At 38.0% G+C, this 18,059-nt stretch overlaps 2 protein-coding genes across 5 annotated transcripts in view; both read right to left on the reverse strand.

The window, feature by feature from the left end:
* LOC148736437 (glutamate receptor 3-like) overlaps positions 1-4,991 on the reverse strand; it is a 20,770-nt gene extending 15,779 nt beyond the window's left edge. For 3 of the 4 annotated variants that reach the window (XM_088752301.1, XM_088752303.1, XM_088752304.1), the window contains exons 1-6: positions 4,870-4,991; positions 2,968-3,063; positions 2,092-2,223; positions 575-802; positions 131-336; positions 1-18 (exon numbers count right to left, since the gene is read on the reverse strand). The exon at positions 1-18 is cut by the window's left edge and continues 30 nt beyond it. In XM_088752301.1, the coding sequence (XP_088608427.1) occupies positions 1-18; positions 131-336; positions 575-802; positions 2,092-2,223; positions 2,968-3,055 (672 nt within the window). In that variant the 5' untranslated portion in view covers positions 3,056-3,063; positions 4,870-4,991. Of the gene's footprint in view, positions 19-130; positions 337-574; positions 803-2,091; positions 2,224-2,967; positions 4,353-4,869 lie in introns of those variants that run through there. The other variant, XM_088752302.1, reaches the window with a different exon arrangement.
* A 1,367-nt stretch (positions 4,992-6,358) lies between these two features.
* LOC148736438 (glutamate receptor 2-like) lies at positions 6,359-17,940 on the reverse strand. Its single transcript, XM_088755344.1, has 16 exons — positions 17,810-17,940; positions 14,887-14,980; positions 14,407-14,538; positions 14,082-14,306; positions 13,608-13,813; positions 13,463-13,510; positions 13,083-13,208; positions 12,366-12,497; positions 11,999-12,103; positions 11,298-11,417; positions 10,458-10,652; positions 9,474-9,834; positions 8,843-9,205; positions 7,936-8,106; positions 7,314-7,439; positions 6,359-7,126 (listed from the first exon to the last, which is right to left on the reverse strand). The coding sequence occupies exons 2-16, from the start codon at positions 14,972-14,974 to the stop codon at positions 7,107-7,109; spliced, it is 2,418 nt and encodes an 805-aa protein (XP_088611470.1). The 5' UTR covers positions 14,975-14,980; positions 17,810-17,940; the 3' UTR covers positions 6,359-7,106.
* Between the last annotated feature and the right edge of the window lie 119 nt (positions 17,941-18,059).

Below are 18,059 nucleotides of genomic sequence, written 5' to 3' on the forward strand. Positions count from 1 at the left end.
TTCGTGTTGACAAGGCTTCTGTCACAGGATAATACACGGATTCAAAATTAGATTCTATGGTAGTTGCGACCGTCAAACAAAGAAGATTTCAAACAAAACAAGAAAAGTGACATTTATTATCAATTATTACCTGTTGTAATATTTGCTCGATGTTTTTATCTTCCAAGTAAAGTACAATAACTTCGGGATCAAATTTCTGTACTTGTTCTATCACTCTGTACGCTGGTTCTGTCGCTTCTTCGTTTTTTTCTCCTTCAGAAAGCTGAACTAAATTAATGATCAGCGGAAACTTCCGCGAAACTGTTAAAAAATTTCCAGCTTCGTGGACTCGGAGCTCTAAACAATAACATACAAATAAGCACAAAAATCATTGAAATATCACAACTAGCAAGCTGCAAGACCAATCTTGAATGAGCCTTAGAGTATTGGAGGTATTCTTACAATGGAGAAAAGTATTGGTAGCTTTGAGAGTTCATATGATTCGAGTCTGTCAAGGTAAATAGATGTTGTTTGCTGGCCACCTGCAACGTTTGGACATAATTATGTGGGGAATATTTATCTGAAAATGAGTTACCTTCATAAACAACAACAACATTTTTCCACCCGTAGTTTTTCAATATTTCAAGTGTGGCATGGGCATAATCTTTGTATCCTGCTGACATCTGTATTGATTTTTTACATTGGTCTTGGGGTCCAATAATGTTACCATAGAGACGGATGAGAGGGATGCCGGTCAATGTAGACAGTGTGCAAGCGGAAGTGGCTGCTGCACCTCCCTCGATGAGTGTAATGACGTTTGATGCTGAAGTGAATGTGGTAGAATAGGAATTATGAATTAGTTGGTGGTAGAGTATATCAGTAAAAGAACAAGGTATGACCAAAAAAGGACGAGTTCATCTTAAGAGACTTTTGTTGCGTTACAGTTGTCACGTAGTGCGTCAGTATCATTTGCATATTGATTCGTTATTCGAGACTCGTTATGTTTTTAGGTGTTAGTTTTTCCACTAGTCGTCGCATCGCTAGGTCACTTGTAACATCGTCGTAAGAATATTAAAACAAGAAATCGTCGTTGATACAGTCTGATCGAATCGTCAACGAGTCAAAATTGGTTGTGCTCTCTCCAACAGCGTTATTCCAAGGGGCGGTATTCCTCAGGGGACAAGACTAGCCCCTCTGTTATTCCCAGTCCTCGTCAATAGTCTAGTGAAGGACTGCAAAACTAGAGTAAACTATGTAGATAATATGTCAGTCTTATAGATTATTCCTAGATGTTCAACCAGCATGTTGCCCTTTGTAGCGAGGAATATTTGTTGAATTATATGCCAGTAGTCATGGTATGAAGCTAAACCCATCCAAATGCAAAGAAGTACTCCTAGATTTCTTACAGTACAAGCCCTCAGATCTACCCCCCTTACAGATGTCAGGCAGTGTGATTGAGCAGGTGTTATCTTATAAGTTACTCGGTGTCCATCTGTCACAAGCGGCTCTATGCGTTACGAGTTTTAAGGAAATCAGGCCTCCCACCAAAAGATGTTATTCAGGTTTATTGTAGCCTGGTAAGCCCCATTTTAGAATTTGTATCTTCGGTGTGGGCCGCGTTACCCGCCGGTCTGGTTCAGTTGATGGAAAGCGTTCAGATGTCTCACACTGAGAATCATATTTCCAGATTGCTCTTATGAGTCTGCACTCGTGAGCTGTGGCTTGCCTACTCTGTTGGCGCGCCGTGATGAGGCTTGCAGGCGTTTTATATCTAACATCAAGGAGTCCGGCTTCCTTACACACCTGCTGCCACACCCCACGAATGTCGCTCATGGGTACGGGTTGAGATCCGGTTTTTCCTGTTCTCAATTCCGCTTCTTCAGAACAGACCGCCTTAGTAAGTTTGTTACTCATCACAGTTACATTAGGGCTTAATTGTTTTTGTCGTGTTATGCCAAGTGTAATGTCTTCTGGTTAGAATTGAGTGAATTTTATTGTCTCCCTTAGCTTGTAATTTAGTGTTTAACACTACCAAAGGGTTAAACAAACTGATTATTTATTTATTTATTTAACTATTTTCTAAAGTTGGGAAAATCGTCCTTAACATCTTACCTTCACCAAATAGGGCTGCAGCTTCAGAAATTTTGAATTCTTTCAAAACTGCTGTAACATTATCCGAGCCAGAGAAATAACTGAAGACTGAGTTTAATGCATGAAACTCATCAGAACGTCCATTAATAAATCCTGTTTGAAATTGCGCAAGAAAATAATTATTTAAAGGCTGATAGTCTCTAAAGAAACTGTTTGGGGCTGCGTCGGTAGGGGTAAGGAAATAATTTGGATATATCAACAAAGTTGAAATGGTAAATTGGCCACCGTAACGATTACAAAGGCTGACGTTTCGAGCGTTAGCCCTTCGTCGGAGCGAATGACGAAGGGCTAACGCTCCGACGAAGGGCTAACGCTCCGACGAAGGGCTAACGCTCCGACGAAGGGCTAACGCTCCGACGAAGGGCTAACGCTCCGACGAAGGGCTAACGCTCCGACGAAGGGCTAACGCTCCGACGAAGGGCTAACGCTCCGACGAGAGGCTAACGCTCGAAACGTCAGCTTTTGTAATCGTTACGGTGGCCAATTTACCATTTCAACTTTGTTGATATATCCGAAATAGTTATTTAGGCGAGTAATACTATTTAATGCAATGATTATAATTATGATAATAACGAAAGAGAATTTTTGATATCATTTATAGACCTCCGACTATACAAGTGACGTGTGACAAGTGATATTAAAGTTTATCTGTTTGTTTGTTTGTTTGTTTGTTTTTTACTTATCGTCTGACTTTTAATAATATGGCGAGGGTAAATTTTCAAAGTTCAGTCCTCTAGGATCATTGCATTGCGGTTTTCTGGCACTGGCCATATGGTTCTCAGTAACTAAAGTAGTTGACTCTGATTCGTTTGAACGCAATGCAGTGATGTAACTTACCGCAGGTCAAGATTCTATTAGTGGCGGCGATTCTATGTTGTATTAATACAAACAAAAATAGGTTGGAGAAGAGATCTTGTGTCCTCATCCTTCTCTCTAGATAAAGAATAAACGAATCAAAGAATGCTGAGATAAATAAATCAATGCTTAGAGAAAAACAATATAACAAGGAATTTTCGCTGAAAAAGATCGTGAAAGACGAAATTAGCGATGGTAATGATAATGATAATATCAATGACGATAATGAAAATAATAATAACGAAAACAAAGATGATTGAAATGAACTAGCAAGACATGATATTTTTGACGGAAGAAAGAGAAGATTTGGGAACAGAGAAGAAGAAAAAAAACTGAAAAATACTGAGCCAAGAAAGTAATTAGTATTGTTATGAACTAGTAGTAGTGGTAAAGAGTTTGCGAATTGGGTTGTCAAATTATCGTGAGGTCCTGGTGCGAGTCTCGTAAGCCTCGTTTTTTCATGTGATGCAAAACCACATATATTTTTCCTTTTTAGTGATTTGTCCTTGACCGTTATGATAACGCTTATTTCTCAGACAATAATCGCCACGGCTGGTCGTGTCTGGGTTTGGCTTCTCCAGGAGTGATATTGTTTTTCGCGTGCTTTGTTGTTCATTACGACAGTCTCGTGAAATTGCTTGGGTTAGGGCCTATCCGTACTAGCGACAAAATTGTTTATTTAGACAAATTTTCTTTTATCACCAACACTTTACAAGTACGGATGGGTTGCCGCGACTTGAAAAATTTTGGTCCCAAACGGACAAATTTTCAAACGCACCGTTTAAAAAAATTTCCTCTTTACAAAATAGACAAAATAAACAAAACCGTAATAATCTTCTCGATCATATTTTTGTAAACGCCACCACCAGGATGGTAACTGAACTGAGTTTAGTTCACCAAAATATTGCGTCTTTCGTTGCGCTCCCGGATTTTACAACTTCAAACAACTTTTGATGAATCCTGTTAATTGGAGTTTGAATCCATAGGCAAATTATAGCGGCCAGTCTTATGAGCAGGTCAGGCGCTGGATGCAGCCGGGGCAAGATACAATGGTGGAGTGATTTTCCGGTCGGCACTTTATCAGTCCAACATTGAAGCAGTAGATGCGGCACAAGATCCAGAAGTGCCCACTCAAAGCAAAGGGAAAGGAAAAGCTAAATTGAATCGAATTACAGTAAAATAAAGTATCGGTGTTATTTTTGGCTGTTAACCGAATTTGACAGATTTAACAGCTTCGACATTTTCAATGCGGATGCAACAGAGGCGACAAAAATTTGTCGAGACAAAATTTGTCCTATGATTTTGTCAGCGCGGATAGGTCCCTTAGTGCTCTAAACTGCGTTCCTTCTGCCAAGGTCAGTTTTCCCGTAAGCCCACCCATGCCTGTTGATATAATATTTAAATACTGATGAATAAGAATATAATACTCAGTTGTCATAGATTATACCTCTTTATGGTACTACAATATTGGCACTCTGGCCCTCTACGTTATCAATCATTCGGATGTTTCAACGTTTCAAAATTGTTGCAGGCGAAAATTTAAGGTAAATTTCGTCATTTAAGAATTTGTGGTGAGAAATTCTATAATAAACACGAAAGTTGCTTATAAATACGCCAAAATACCAACTAAAGCCGTACGCGATTCAATGTTTGAAGGTACTAAAGGCATAGTCTGAAATCTTGGCCAACACTTGAGAGAATTTGTTTTCGCCGCTCTTTCAAACGCGGACTGACCAATTTGTTGTCATGCTTAAAGGCGAGATCCATCGAGGATGCATCCTTTGGAGCCTCCAAAAAATATAAAGGAAATAACTTTTCCCCACTGTTATGAGCTTATTCTTGGGATTAAAAAGTGTAAATGCAAGAGTGAGTCAACAAACTAACCTTTTATGTTAAGATTACAACCTCTGCTTTAGAGAGAAGAATCCTGAGAAGTCTCATTCCCAAGATACGGGAGATGTCTGACGAGTCGCAGTGTAATTTATAGAACTAAAAATATTAGAAACCTTCCAGGGGAGTTTTTTAAAGAGAACTGCAGGACACAAAGCAACTTGCATTAGTAAGTAGGTTTGTCTTCAATTAAATATTTCGTCTTTTGTGCCGATTATAAATATTCGTAAATTGTCTCTTTCACCCATATCCTACCTCTTTATATAACTGTACTGTTACACCTTGTGTATTTACCACGGAAGTTTCTCACGCTTGGGCCTTTAGTTGGGATGAAATCTATGGCATAGCCGCAATATCTTCTAAATGAAAGTTTGATTACACAGGAAGCGCATACATGCATGCAGCATGCAGTGTTTACCATAGCAGCTTCAGCCTTTCATAATTTCTGACCTTAAAAAACCTGTGTGATTAGCAATGAAATACTGGTTTAATGATCTAATCTACTCAATTTCTAGTTGAGTAGAGTGGAACACAACCTGAGATATTTTGGCATATTTAAAAAGTTGTTTATACTAATTTAACTTGTCCCCTGTTTATTCGCTAGTTCAGATAGCCAACGGGGTGCGTCTTCTCTTGTAATTAACTTGTGATCTGTTTGTTCGTTAGTTCAGATAGCCAACGAGGTGCGTATTTTCTGCTGTCGCAATAAAAGACTAATTTGTCATAAATGATACATCCTGATGGCATTACAATATTGGCGCTGTGGTTCGGTGCGATATTAATTTTTCAGACGTTTCAACTTCCTAGTCGGAAAATCATGATCAAGTGAAGTCTTTCGAAAGTAGTAGCTCTTTTTTTTTTTAAATAAAATGTATGCAACATATTTTAAAGGTTTTCCTCGATCTAGTTTTTAGATTTTACGGCGATAAGTTCAATCACATGACTAGCTACTCCCTAAAAACGTAACTGCGTAAGAAGCCACTTGCAACGTTGAAATGAATTATTTAGAAACGACAATTAACCTGCCGTTTCATCGAGGTAAAGTGTTAATATCATTTTCTGAAGTCAATTCCATAGCAACGCTTTGAATGTGGGAGGACTGCTACGTTCGGTTTTAATTTAGAGATACATGCAACATCAGCAGCAAGAGGTAGTGGAACGAGATGAGTTCGGTCAGGTGGACAATACTGTTTTATTCGACACTAGGAAATTGATTCAGCGAATTCAAGGAAAATTGTTAAACCTTAATTTTTTTCTCTTAGATGGCGCACACAATGAAATTTTAGTGTTTTAGGGAGAATTTCATAAAGAAGAGGAAATTTTAAAGTACGAAACTGAAATCGGCGAATAAATGAAATCATTTTGGTTTGTTGGTTTTATAAGTATGGGTTCCCGCTAAAAAAAAAAAACAAAACAAAAAAAAACACCAGGAGGTCTCAAGGAGGAGTGTGTATTAAAATTTTCATCTTGAGACCCCAACAAAGACTATGAAAGAAAATCAACTGGTGAATAAGAGAATTGCAAAGAAATATAAATATGCAGAAAATAAACAATTTTAGTTTGGTATATTTTAAACCGCCGTGGATAGTTTTAAAGGCGTGTTCTGATTGGTTACTAAAACTCCGAACATCTTTTGAAATTCATCTCCGAGCAACTGCGCAGGATTTGCATCTGAAAATACTGCAATCATTCTAGGAAAAAATGATTTAAAATCATGGTTTTCCTGCTTTATTATCTCACCATTTTAATCCACGGCTCCGTAAATATCCACCAGTACCCTGTCGTGGCATTCACACAGACTTTACTTAAATTGCCAGTCACACGAGGTGAATGACCACTCGTCTTAGCTTTTACTTTAGTTATGAATTAGTATTGATTTATTACAACTTGAGTTTCGAAGCGTAAGTTCATACTTCATTGCTCATTACGATATTTATTTTCCTTGGACTCTCCCAGGTCATACTTAACAATTTAGATATGAAATTGGATGAAAGAGTTGTTAGAATTCTGCAGATAAACTTTGAGTCTGACCCCGAGGAAAATCCCTCTTTCCTTTCTTTTAACCTCACTTCTTGTGTTTTCTTGAATTTACTATATGGAAACTTCATTAAAAAGTAAAAAAAAAGCACCAACGATCGAAGGATACAACCTTCGACTCTCAGTTTACTTAGTTTGTAATCGAATACTTTGACACAAAATAGTCAGTCGAGCACGTCTTGAGCGCCGAATTTTCACGGAACGAAGCTGTGCCCTGTGGAATGAAAGGAAGGAGAATGTGAGCTATTTACTTCTTAAAATATGCGCATTAAACAAACAATTTCATCCAGGGAAACATAATTTATGGCTTATTACTGCATTCTTTTTATTATGAATCTAATCAATCACAGCCATTTGAATAATAGAGACAGTAGAACAGTCGCTGATTGGTTGACACACACCTTGTTTAGCTCTTCTTTTCCAGTAAATTTCGGCAAGCAAGGTCAGGAAAGCAATCCCCATTCCAACGAACAGGACCAAGTACACACCCAACATACTATTTAGACCAATTTGCTTACGAGACAGTGCTGAAAATCGAAAAAAAAAAGAGACACGGTCTTCTTGAACCTAAATAAACGCTATAAAATTCCATACATATACTAAGTGATTTATCGATTCCATATACACCTTTGCGGTTTTTTGTTGCAAATAGTTGAATTTGTTCAAAAGCCATTTTCAACTTAAGTGCTCATACCAGTTCAAGACAATTCTACTTGATAACCTTAAAAATCTTATTGTGCCAATTTGTGAAGTCAATCAATTTCGCGAGACTTTTTCTCTCTCGATTAGGATTGGGATTAAGATAAAACGAACTAAATTCTCGAGATTGAGGACCATCTTTAACTGCGTAATTTCGATTTCTCCTTTGGCCGCGGACTTTCTTAAGAATCAGAAGCTTGGAAACAAGACAATTGGAACCTAACTCAAAGCTATAACGAGACTAACGGAAGGACATTTTTTAAAACCACAGTTTCTGTAAATCCCAGAAAGCAGCGAAGGTCCTATCAAAATAATATATCTCACATGTTTCTTCTTTCATTGAACAGCTATTTTCGCTTTCCCACCATTTCCGTTCCAAGCTGGCGAGAAAATCGTTTTCGTGTAAGCGCAGAATGATCAGACTGAAGTTATTCACGTGGGGATCGTTGGCGTGGAAGGCCAGCGCGAATCCTTCAGCTGTGCTTAAACCTGGCACTGTGGATAAAAAACAGATGCTTTTACATTATGTATAAAGTCAAACTTGAACTAAGCGATCACCCACGGGGAATGGCGGGGTGACCGCTTAATACAAGTTGACCGGTTAATAAAGGTTCCTCGGTATAAGGGTAATATAAAAACACGATAAAAACGCCATTCTATGCCATAATTGACTACCTAAGGTACAATAACACGTTTAAAAATACTATTTAAAACAAATTTCGGGAGAATAACATAGATTAAATTTTGTTTGAAAGATCATTCCTAGTTTTGACTGGTTCCGCTTAAGTGACCGTTCAACATTATGCGGAATGTAATATAAACAGTCCGTTAGGACTCACTCAAAGGTTTTTACGACCGCTCAACAGAGGAGAAAACTATTGTGATTAAGGGGAAACAGGTTCGGGACTTTGACAACCGACTGCTTAATACTGGGTGTCCGTTTAATGCAATGTCACTAGACACAAGTTCAACGTATAAGGTGTGATGTGCATGCCTGTTCAAAACATTTCGTCGGACCAATCGCAGCAATTAGCTATAGATATCGATGGAAAACTGTGTGGAGTTATAAAACTCCTCGCATACTGTTTGGATTTGCTACTTATTTTTATTGTTCCATTAATGTTTTTGCCTCAGTGTTGTTTTTATGTTATTTACAATCAGCGACAGTTATTATTAATGAACGTACTCACAAAGCCTCCATAAAACTGCCAACTATTAATTCAGTATTTACCTACTTCCAAGTCACAAGGTGGCTTGCTGACAATCTTTCTGAGGGAAGGACCGTCAGTTATAAGCGCGAACTGTTCTTTTTCTCTCACCCATTGAACACCCTGTGAAATGGTTTTAACCAGTGTGCCATCTGCTTCAATTTTACGCCAGATCTTTTTGTGTGTTTCGTAGTCACTAGCCTTGAAAAACTCTGACGTACTGGATGAGTTAAGCACTGCTATAGAGTAAGATGATTCTGTGAGCTCTCCCAGGTTTTGAATAGGATGCACCGCGTTCTTCACCGTGAAAAATGCTGCCAGATTAGCAGTATATGTCGAGATACAGATCAGTATGCAGAACCAGTAGCAACCAGTAAGTATACGACCTAAGGATTATTTGATAAAAAATATGTGGATTTCAGGAAGGCTTGTCATAACATATGGCAATCGATGACTTACTCTCAGTTCTTTCATAAAGGTAATTGTGATGAATTGAAAGATAATACGAGAGTCTTTTCTAGCCTTTTGATGCTTGGGCACTGTCTTGGGTCGTGAAATAAAGTCTAGTAATTTTTAGGTAACACAATAGTAATATGGTTGTGAACCAGAATACCATCGCGTTTAAGTAATCCCTTGGATATCTTTTTACTCCACCTGAGAGGCTTTTTGGTGTATTATCTCCTCCTTGTTGTAGCATGCAAGCTAAAGCAAACCATACACTGTTGAAAAAGGTAAACTCCTTGGACGTCCCTCTGCCATTATCATCTTTATATCCATAAGGACTGTAATAGTTTATTACAAAGACAGCAATAGAGCTGATCACCAGGGTGGCCAAGTTAGCGAACCAGACTTGATTATCAAACGGATCCATAAACTGCAGAAGCTCATATTTTTCTTTCGAAGATGCCTTCCTCAATAATATATCTGAGGTGAGGTGCATAAAGGGAACGCTGAAATCCACAACCTCCTCTCGCCTTTCTGTCACTGTGAGGGAGGCAAGAGCCATATCCGCTCGCTTTGAGATAAGAAAAGAACAGCCTATTTAATTTGATATTTATTACTGTTCTCTTAGGAGTATCTCTCTCTTAATGAACCACACCTTTCAACTCCACTGCTCGCATGGATCTTTCTCCCACACCAAATATAATCTTTGCATTCTGTGTAATATCGAATACACATTTTGAAAAAATGATATATCAGGGCTTTTAGCAGGAAAGCTTCAAACAAAAGACAGATTAATTGTAATTGTAGCACGTCCAAATCAGCAGTTTCTGCCATTCTCTTAATAACTGTGTGTATGGGCGTGAGGCGAAATGTCGGAAATCCGGACCAATTCCTTCCATACCATCATTTTATTATTTGGCTTCGTGGACCTAACTGAGGACAAGTTTAGGTAACTTTCCACCACAGCCGAGTCTTACAATTCCTAATTTTAGGTCTATATTGTCTATATTGTCTTGCTTTCCAATAATATGACCTATCAGAGAAGTGAGGTTGGTGGGAAATTCTACAGCATACCTCATTGATAATCTCACCAATAGCCCCATTCCAAGTAAATATTGTCTATATTGTCTTGCTTTCCAATAATAATTATGACCTATCAGAGAAGTGAGGTTGGTGGGAAATTTTACAGCATACCTCATTTATAATCTCACCAATAGCCCCATTCCAAGTTCCGTCTTCCATTTCAGCGCCATATTTGCCGTCTGGAGAGATGTAGATCTCATAGGTAAATTTGTGATTTCTTGCAAGCTCATTAAGGAAGTCAATGCAGTATCCTTCATAGAATAACTCGCCATCGTTCTTTCTCTTTTTCATAACGTAGGGAGTTTCCTGGCGGCGAAAATATTAGACGACAATCGTTTTTGAAAGTGTAATATATCTTCTGCCTCTGTTGCCGTTGATGATGAAAATTCAGTTACGTAATAGCAATAATTAGGCTTCTAATTAACACATTGTCACCAAGACTGTCTACCTGGCTTATAAGTTTGTGAAGTTCGATTTATTTTCTGTGTGAGTGTCTTAATCTTTACAAATATGTTTACACAGCATAAGTTAAGATCGCGTTTGCGAGGTCCCTTTTAACCTCTCTCTGATATGTATTTACAAGACAGTGTCATCCAGTTTAACTCAGAAGGAATGGAAATTCACGACCCACATGACAAGCAAAATGAAGATACTGTGTAATGCAATAAAACGTGGACTAGGTATATGAACAATTACAAGAAACACAGATACAGATAGAGAGTAAAAATATTGAATGAAAGAAATACCCTCTTTCTCCCTCTAGAAAGCCAATTTTGCAAGCCATCAATTTTCTTCGTCATTGCAAGCCTGTTTATTAAGGACGTCAAGTTTCCACAGGCACTCATGAAACTGCTACTATGCTTTTGGAGTTTGATAGGCAAATTGTGGTAAATTATTCCTCGGTATATAAACCACTCATAAATATGATTACTTGTGTTTGAGGCTCATTACCAATAAAACAACGATTCGAAGCTTTCTTCCCTCCAGAGTTGTTTTTGATAACGGGCTATCCATGTTACGTTTGATATTTCCAGTCATAACAGCACCTTTGGTTGAATTCCACGTACCAACCTACAAAATAGATTTTGCTTTATAAATCTCAGCTACTTCGAATAGGAAGCTCAAAGCTCAGGAGTACGGTGGGCGTAGATAAATATTACACGTTGAACGCCACAAAGTGAAGACACATGTTGTTCCATTATTTGCCAGATCGACGTCTATTTAGATGGAAGGATTTGTAGATGGGATTCGACAAAAAACGAAATGAAATGTAAACGAATTTACAATTTTCAGCTAATCAGGTATGGCAGTAAAACTTTCAGTAAACAAAAGGAACACGGCGCCAACTAACACTAAGGAAACGACTGACTAAGTTGCAATGAACTAACTACCAGAGTTATCTAAAAAAATCAACGCGCTTACGGGCAAGAAATAAATAGCTACTGACGTTTCGTAATTTTTATCTAATCTCAAGCAAAAACGCGAAAATATTTGAATAGAAATAAAACATTACAGTTAAAGTAAAACAGAAGAAAGTAAAAAAAAATTAATAATTTTGCAGTTGCTTGACAATGAAAAGAAATCAAAGTTTTCATTAATTAATTAATGAAAATACCTATGAAGTTATCGTAGAGTAGATAAGAGACACCTACCTTCCTATAGGAATTGTTTCTAAGGTTTAAAATTTCCAGTTCAATTAATTTCCGTGTCCCATTCTCGGTAAATTGGAGAAGTCCAGTCATACCGTGGAGGATCACCTGTTTCATTGGGAAATATGTTAACATAATTCAGCTGTACGCACGCAATTTTGTTTGGGGTAGTGGGACTCTTGGATTTTATTGCCACAATCCCCCTTCGGAAAGAGAAATAAAAATGAGCGCCGTTTATTTTTTTTACTACCAAGAATAGATCTAGGCACCCAGATTAAAAAGAAAACGTTTTGATGAACTCATTTGTCCTTTTTAGCTGATATAACCTAAGAATTCAATGAGAATGTCTGTGGAGGCAAAATTTGCTCACCTTTCTGATGCATGTCAACATTGTGTTCCTATCTTCGAGACGAATATCAGAATCATAAGTCGACGAACAAGGTTCGGTATTCGCTGCTTCCTGGATGATTTGCACGGCATCATGAATAACAGCAACTAGTTCCTGAGGTTATAGCGAGAACAATGTCCTTAACTTTTACTGGTGATGTGTCAAAAGGTGAAGAGATCACAACAATGCTTCACTGTTAGGTCGAGAAATTATAGAGGTCGTTGTATAGAAAGCTGATACGTACTTAGAGTATATGGTTTAAAAACCATACAAAAATCACCTTTGCGTTTGTCTTGAGAAATTTGGTTCTGAATAGATTAATTCAAAGCCTCTTGTATCTCATTCCGAAGGGTATAACAGTGTAGCAGAGAAATAAAGGCCGATAGTTTCGAAAGAAACTGTTTGGGGCTGCGTCGGTGGGAGTAACGAAATAATTTGGATATATCAACAAAGTTGAAATGGTAAATTGGCCACCGTAATGATTACAAAAGCTGACGTTTCGAGCGTTAGCCCTTCGTCGAAGCGAAGGGCTAACGCTCGAAACGTCAGCTTTTGTAATCATTATGGTGGCCAATTTACCATTTCAACTTTGTTGATATATCCAAATTATATAGCAGAGAAATAGCCCAGTGTAAAACAAATAAACAAAGAAATTTATTAAAACAAAAACTGGAAGCGTTCCAAAGAAAGAAAGCTTACCTCGTTGATGAATCCTGAAAAGTTATGTCCAACAGCATGTTTTATTTCATCAACGAGTGAAGTCTCGGCATGCGGCAACTTTAAAACTATCACCACATTTTGATACCAAGTGAAATTCAAGGGCACCTTTCAATGTAACGAATAAAATACTGAATACTAAGTAGCTCGCTGATAAAAGCTGAATTGTTCCATGCAGTTTCTAAATTTAGTGGAAAATTAACCCGGGTGAATTCCATAGTTGACATTTCTACCTGCGGTAGGCTGCAGCCTTGGAATATGATTGGCAAGAGAACCTGGATTATCTATATTACCAATTGTAAATTAAAATAGCAATTCTTTCTTTACTTTTGAAATGCTTTTAGCAAGTTCCAAAGTCAAACCTGTCCTTGAATGATCCATACATATGTCTTTTCGTGCTGACAAGGCCTCTGTCACAGGATAAGACACAGATTCAAATGAGCTATTATGGAATTTGCGTTGGTGAAGCAATGTAGACTTAAAAGACAACAAAGACCTAATTCTTACCTGTTGCAGTAATTGCTCGATGTTTTTGTTTTCCAAGTAGAGTACAATAACTTGGGCATCAAACTTCCGTACTTGTTCTATTACTCTGTGGGCTGGTTCAGTCGGTTTTTCGTTTTTGTCGCGCCCAGAAAGCTGAACTAGATTAACGATCAGCGGTAATTTCCGTGATTTAGTTAGAAAATGTCCAGCCTCGTGCACTCGACGCTCTTAAACAATATCAAACAATAAGCACCAAAATCAACGACCTATTACACCTAAAAGGCTATAAGACCCATCAAAAGACCCTTTGGGGGATACAATTTTTTTCACGGGCCTGAAAGTTATCGATGCGTACTTTCAGTGAAAGGTAATTTATAACGATTTTTCAGAGTGAACACGCCTCGAATCTGTCAAAAGATAACAGATGTTGTTTGCAAAACATTGAAAGGAGCAAAGACATAATCATATGGAATCCATGAAATTGACCTTTATTACCTTCATTGACAAGTACAATATTTTTCCATCCGTACTTTTCCAGTATGTCAAGTGTGGCTTGGGCATAATCTCTGTATCCTGCTGACATGCGGATTTCTTTTTCACATTGGTCCAGGGGTGCAATGTTACCATAGAGACGGATGAGAGGAATGCCGGTCATTGTAGAGAGTGCACAAGCGGAAGTGGTTGCTACACCTCCCTCGATAAGTGTGATGACGTTTGATGCTGAAGTAGTTGTAGTAGAAAAGGAAGCTTGAATTATTTGGCTGCAAAACTTTTCAATAACATAAAAACCCAGACATGACCAAATATGGAGTCATGTTACCTTCACCAAACAGTTCTGCAACTTCTGAAATGTTGAATTCTTTTAAAACCACTGAAACATTTTTCAAGCCGGAGAAATAACTGAAGACTGAGTTCAATGCATGAAACTCATCAGTTTGTCCACTAATAAATCCTGTTTAAAATTGAGCAAGAAAAGAATTATTTAGGAGAGTACTACTATTTGATACAATGATTATAATTAAGATAATAACGAAAAATAATTTTTTAAGAAATCATTTATAGATCTCCGAATATACACTTGACGTGACAAGTGATATTAAAGCTTGTCTGTCTGTTTGTTTGCTTGTTTGTTTGTTATCTACTTATCGTCTTACTTTCAATAATATGACGACGGTAAATTTTCAAAGTTCAGTCCTCTAGGATTATTGCATTGCGGTTTTCCGGCACTGCCCATATGGTTCTCAGTAACTAAAGTAGTTGGCTCTGATTCGTTTGAGCACACTGGAGTCATGTAACTTACCGCAGGTCAAGATTCTATCAGTCGCGGCGATCCTCTGTTGTATCAATACAAAGAAAAATAGGTTGGAGAAGAGATCTTGCGTGCTCATCCTTCTCTGCAGATAAAGAATAAACAAGTCAACGAACGCTTAAATGAAAAAATTAATGATTATAGCAAATCGATATAACAAAGAATTTTCGCTGAAAAAGATCGTGAAAGACGAAATTAGCGATGCTAATGATAATGATGATAGTAATGACGACAATGAAAATAATAATGATGAAAAAAAGATGAATGAAAAGAAACTAATATGACATGACATTTGTAAGAGAAGAAAGTGACAATTTGGGTATAGAGAAGACGAAAAAAACCGAAAAATACTGAGCCAAGAAAGTAATTAGTATTAGTATGAACTACTAGTATTGGTAAAGAGTCTGCGAATTGTTTAGGGTTGTCAAATTATCGTGAGGTCCTGATGCGAGTCTTGTAAACCTTGTTTTGTCATGTGATGCAAGACCACATATAGTTTCCCTTTTTTTGGTGATTTGCCCTTGACCATTATGATAGCGCTTACTTCTCAGACAATAATCGCCACCGCTAGTCGTTTCTGGGTTTGTCTTCTCGAGGAGCGATTGTTTTTCAAGTACTTTGTTGTTCATTTCGAAAGTCTCATGAAATTGTTTGGAATAGGAATAAGTGTGAAATGTTCAGCAGGCAACCGTGGACGATACTACTACTCTTGTGCGTTGGATCAGCGTTGATCTGATCGGCCCAAAATAACGAATATGAAATATAAATATAGAGGCAAGACCGATACAACGTAGATAAGTAAATTTTAAGACGGAGCACTATATTTCGGCTGGCCAAACCAGCCTTCTTCAGGTGCAATGGGAATTAACAGAGAATTGAGGTGATGCTTCATAGATAGCTGTATGATGCAACCGCGGAAATATGTAAAACTAATTTGATTGACAATGAGATAACAATAAAAATAGAAATAGTGAGCAAAAATAGAAATGTTGTAAGGTAAATTGGATAAATAACTAGAAACTAATACATTTCTTCGCGAGCGTTGAGGCCATCTGGATAAATAGTATTGCCTCTTGAAATGAAAAAAGCTTCCCTGGCCTTGCGTATCGAGTCTCTCTTGGAAAACAATTTTTCGATGGCGATTAGCTCCATGTCGTGAGCAGAGTGGTTAGGAGAGGAAATGAAGTGTTCTGCCGCTGTAGTAGGTTTAGATTTAGAGTTAGGTTTATCAATGGTACGGCGGTGTTCATTAAAACGGTCTCTTAAACGTCGTTTAGTTTCTCCTATGTATTGTGAGTTACAGCGGTTACACTGAATTAAGTAGATAAGGTTTTTAGTGTCACAGGTCAAGTGAGATTTAATGGGACGTGTTTCGCCGGTAGAAAAAAAGGTCTAGTTAGTAAGACCGTCAGAGATGTAGGGGTAAGTAGCGCAGTTTCTACCACAACGGAAAGAGCCGGGGGGGAGTTGAGGATGGGAAGTGGTAGAATTAGAGGGGAGTTTGGCTGTTACTAATGTGTCGCGAAGGTTGGGGGAGCGTCTGAAGGCGACAACTGGCAGTTGAGGAAAAGCTTTTTTGCAGCGGTTAGAAGACTGCAGTAGATGCCAGTGTTTTCATCCCTCTGCACCAATATCCCACATAACGAAGGTATTAATGCTTGTGACCATTTTCTGTGTACCTCCTGCAATACCCCTATTCCTACCGTCACACTTTGTGACCTCATTCGTATGGTTCTTACCATAAACAATTTTACTTTTAATGATGCTCATTACCTCCAAGTTCACGGCACAGCCATGGGTACCAAAACGGCCCTTTCTTTCGCTAACCCTTTTCTGGGTCTATTCGAAGCTAACGCTTTGAAAAATGCCCCATGTAAACCCCACACATGGTTTAGATACATCGACGATATCTTTATGGTCTGGACCGAAGGTTTAGATAACCTAAAAATTTTCGTCCATTATCTTAACCATATCCACCCCACCATCAAATTCACCAGCTCACACTCTTCCACTAATGTGGCTTCCTTTACGTAAGTGTCTCTTTAACCACCGACGGTGATATCTCAACTGACCTCTATACCAAACCCACAGACAAACATATGTATCTATTGCACTCTTCTTGCCATCCATTACATACCAAAAAAGCCATTCCGTTCAGTTTAGCACTCCGCCTACGACGTATCTGTTCTACAGATAAAGCTTTTGAGACTCGCGCCGCTCAACTTACCTCATACCTTCTCAAACGAGGTTACAGCCACAAATTCGTCACCAAATAAATACAACGCGCCGCTGACATCTCCCGCACACTCACCTTACAAACTAAAGACGTAAAAAAACCTAACCGTATTCCATTTATAACTACTTTTAATCCGTCGCTTCCTCACATCTCCAACATCATCAAAAAACCCATGCCTATTGATATCATATTTAAATACTGCTGAATAAGAATATAATACTCAGTTGTAATAGATTAAACATCTTGATGGTATTACAATATTGGCACTCTGGCCCTTTACGTTATCAATTTTTCGGATGTTTCAACGTTTCAAAATTGTTGCAGGCGAAAATTTAAGGTAAATTTCGTCATTTAAGAATTTTGTGGTGAGAAATTCTATAATAAACACGAAAGTTGCTTATAAATACGCCAAAATAACAACTAAAGCCGTACGCGATTCAATGTTTGAAGATACTAAAGGCATAGTCTGAAATCTTGGCTAATACTTGAGAGAATTTGTTTACGCCGCTCTTTCAAACGCGGACTGACCAATTTGTTGTCATGCTTAAAGGCGAGAGCCATCGAGGATGCATCCTTTGGAGCTTCCAAAAAATTTAAAGGAAACAACTTTTCCACACTGTTATGAGCTTATTTTTGGGATTAAAAAGTGTAAATGCAAGAGTGAGTCAACAAGCTAACCTGTTATGTTAAGATTATAACCTCTGCTTTGGAGAGAAGAATCCTGAAAAGTCTCATTCCCAAGATACGGGAGATGTCTGACGAGTCGCAGTGTAATTTATAGAACTACAAATATTAGAAACCTTCCAGGGGAGTTTTTTTTAAAGAGAACTGCAGGACACAAAGCAACTTGCATTAGTAAGTAGGTTTGTCTTCAATTAAATATTTCGTCTTTTGTGCCGATTATAAATATTCGTAAATTGTCTCTTTC

Source organism: Stylophora pistillata, chromosome 3 (assembly GCF_964205215.1).
Source record: "Stylophora pistillata chromosome 3, jaStyPist1.2, whole genome shotgun sequence".
NCBI classification, from domain to species: domain Eukaryota; kingdom Metazoa; phylum Cnidaria; class Anthozoa; order Scleractinia; family Pocilloporidae; genus Stylophora; species Stylophora pistillata.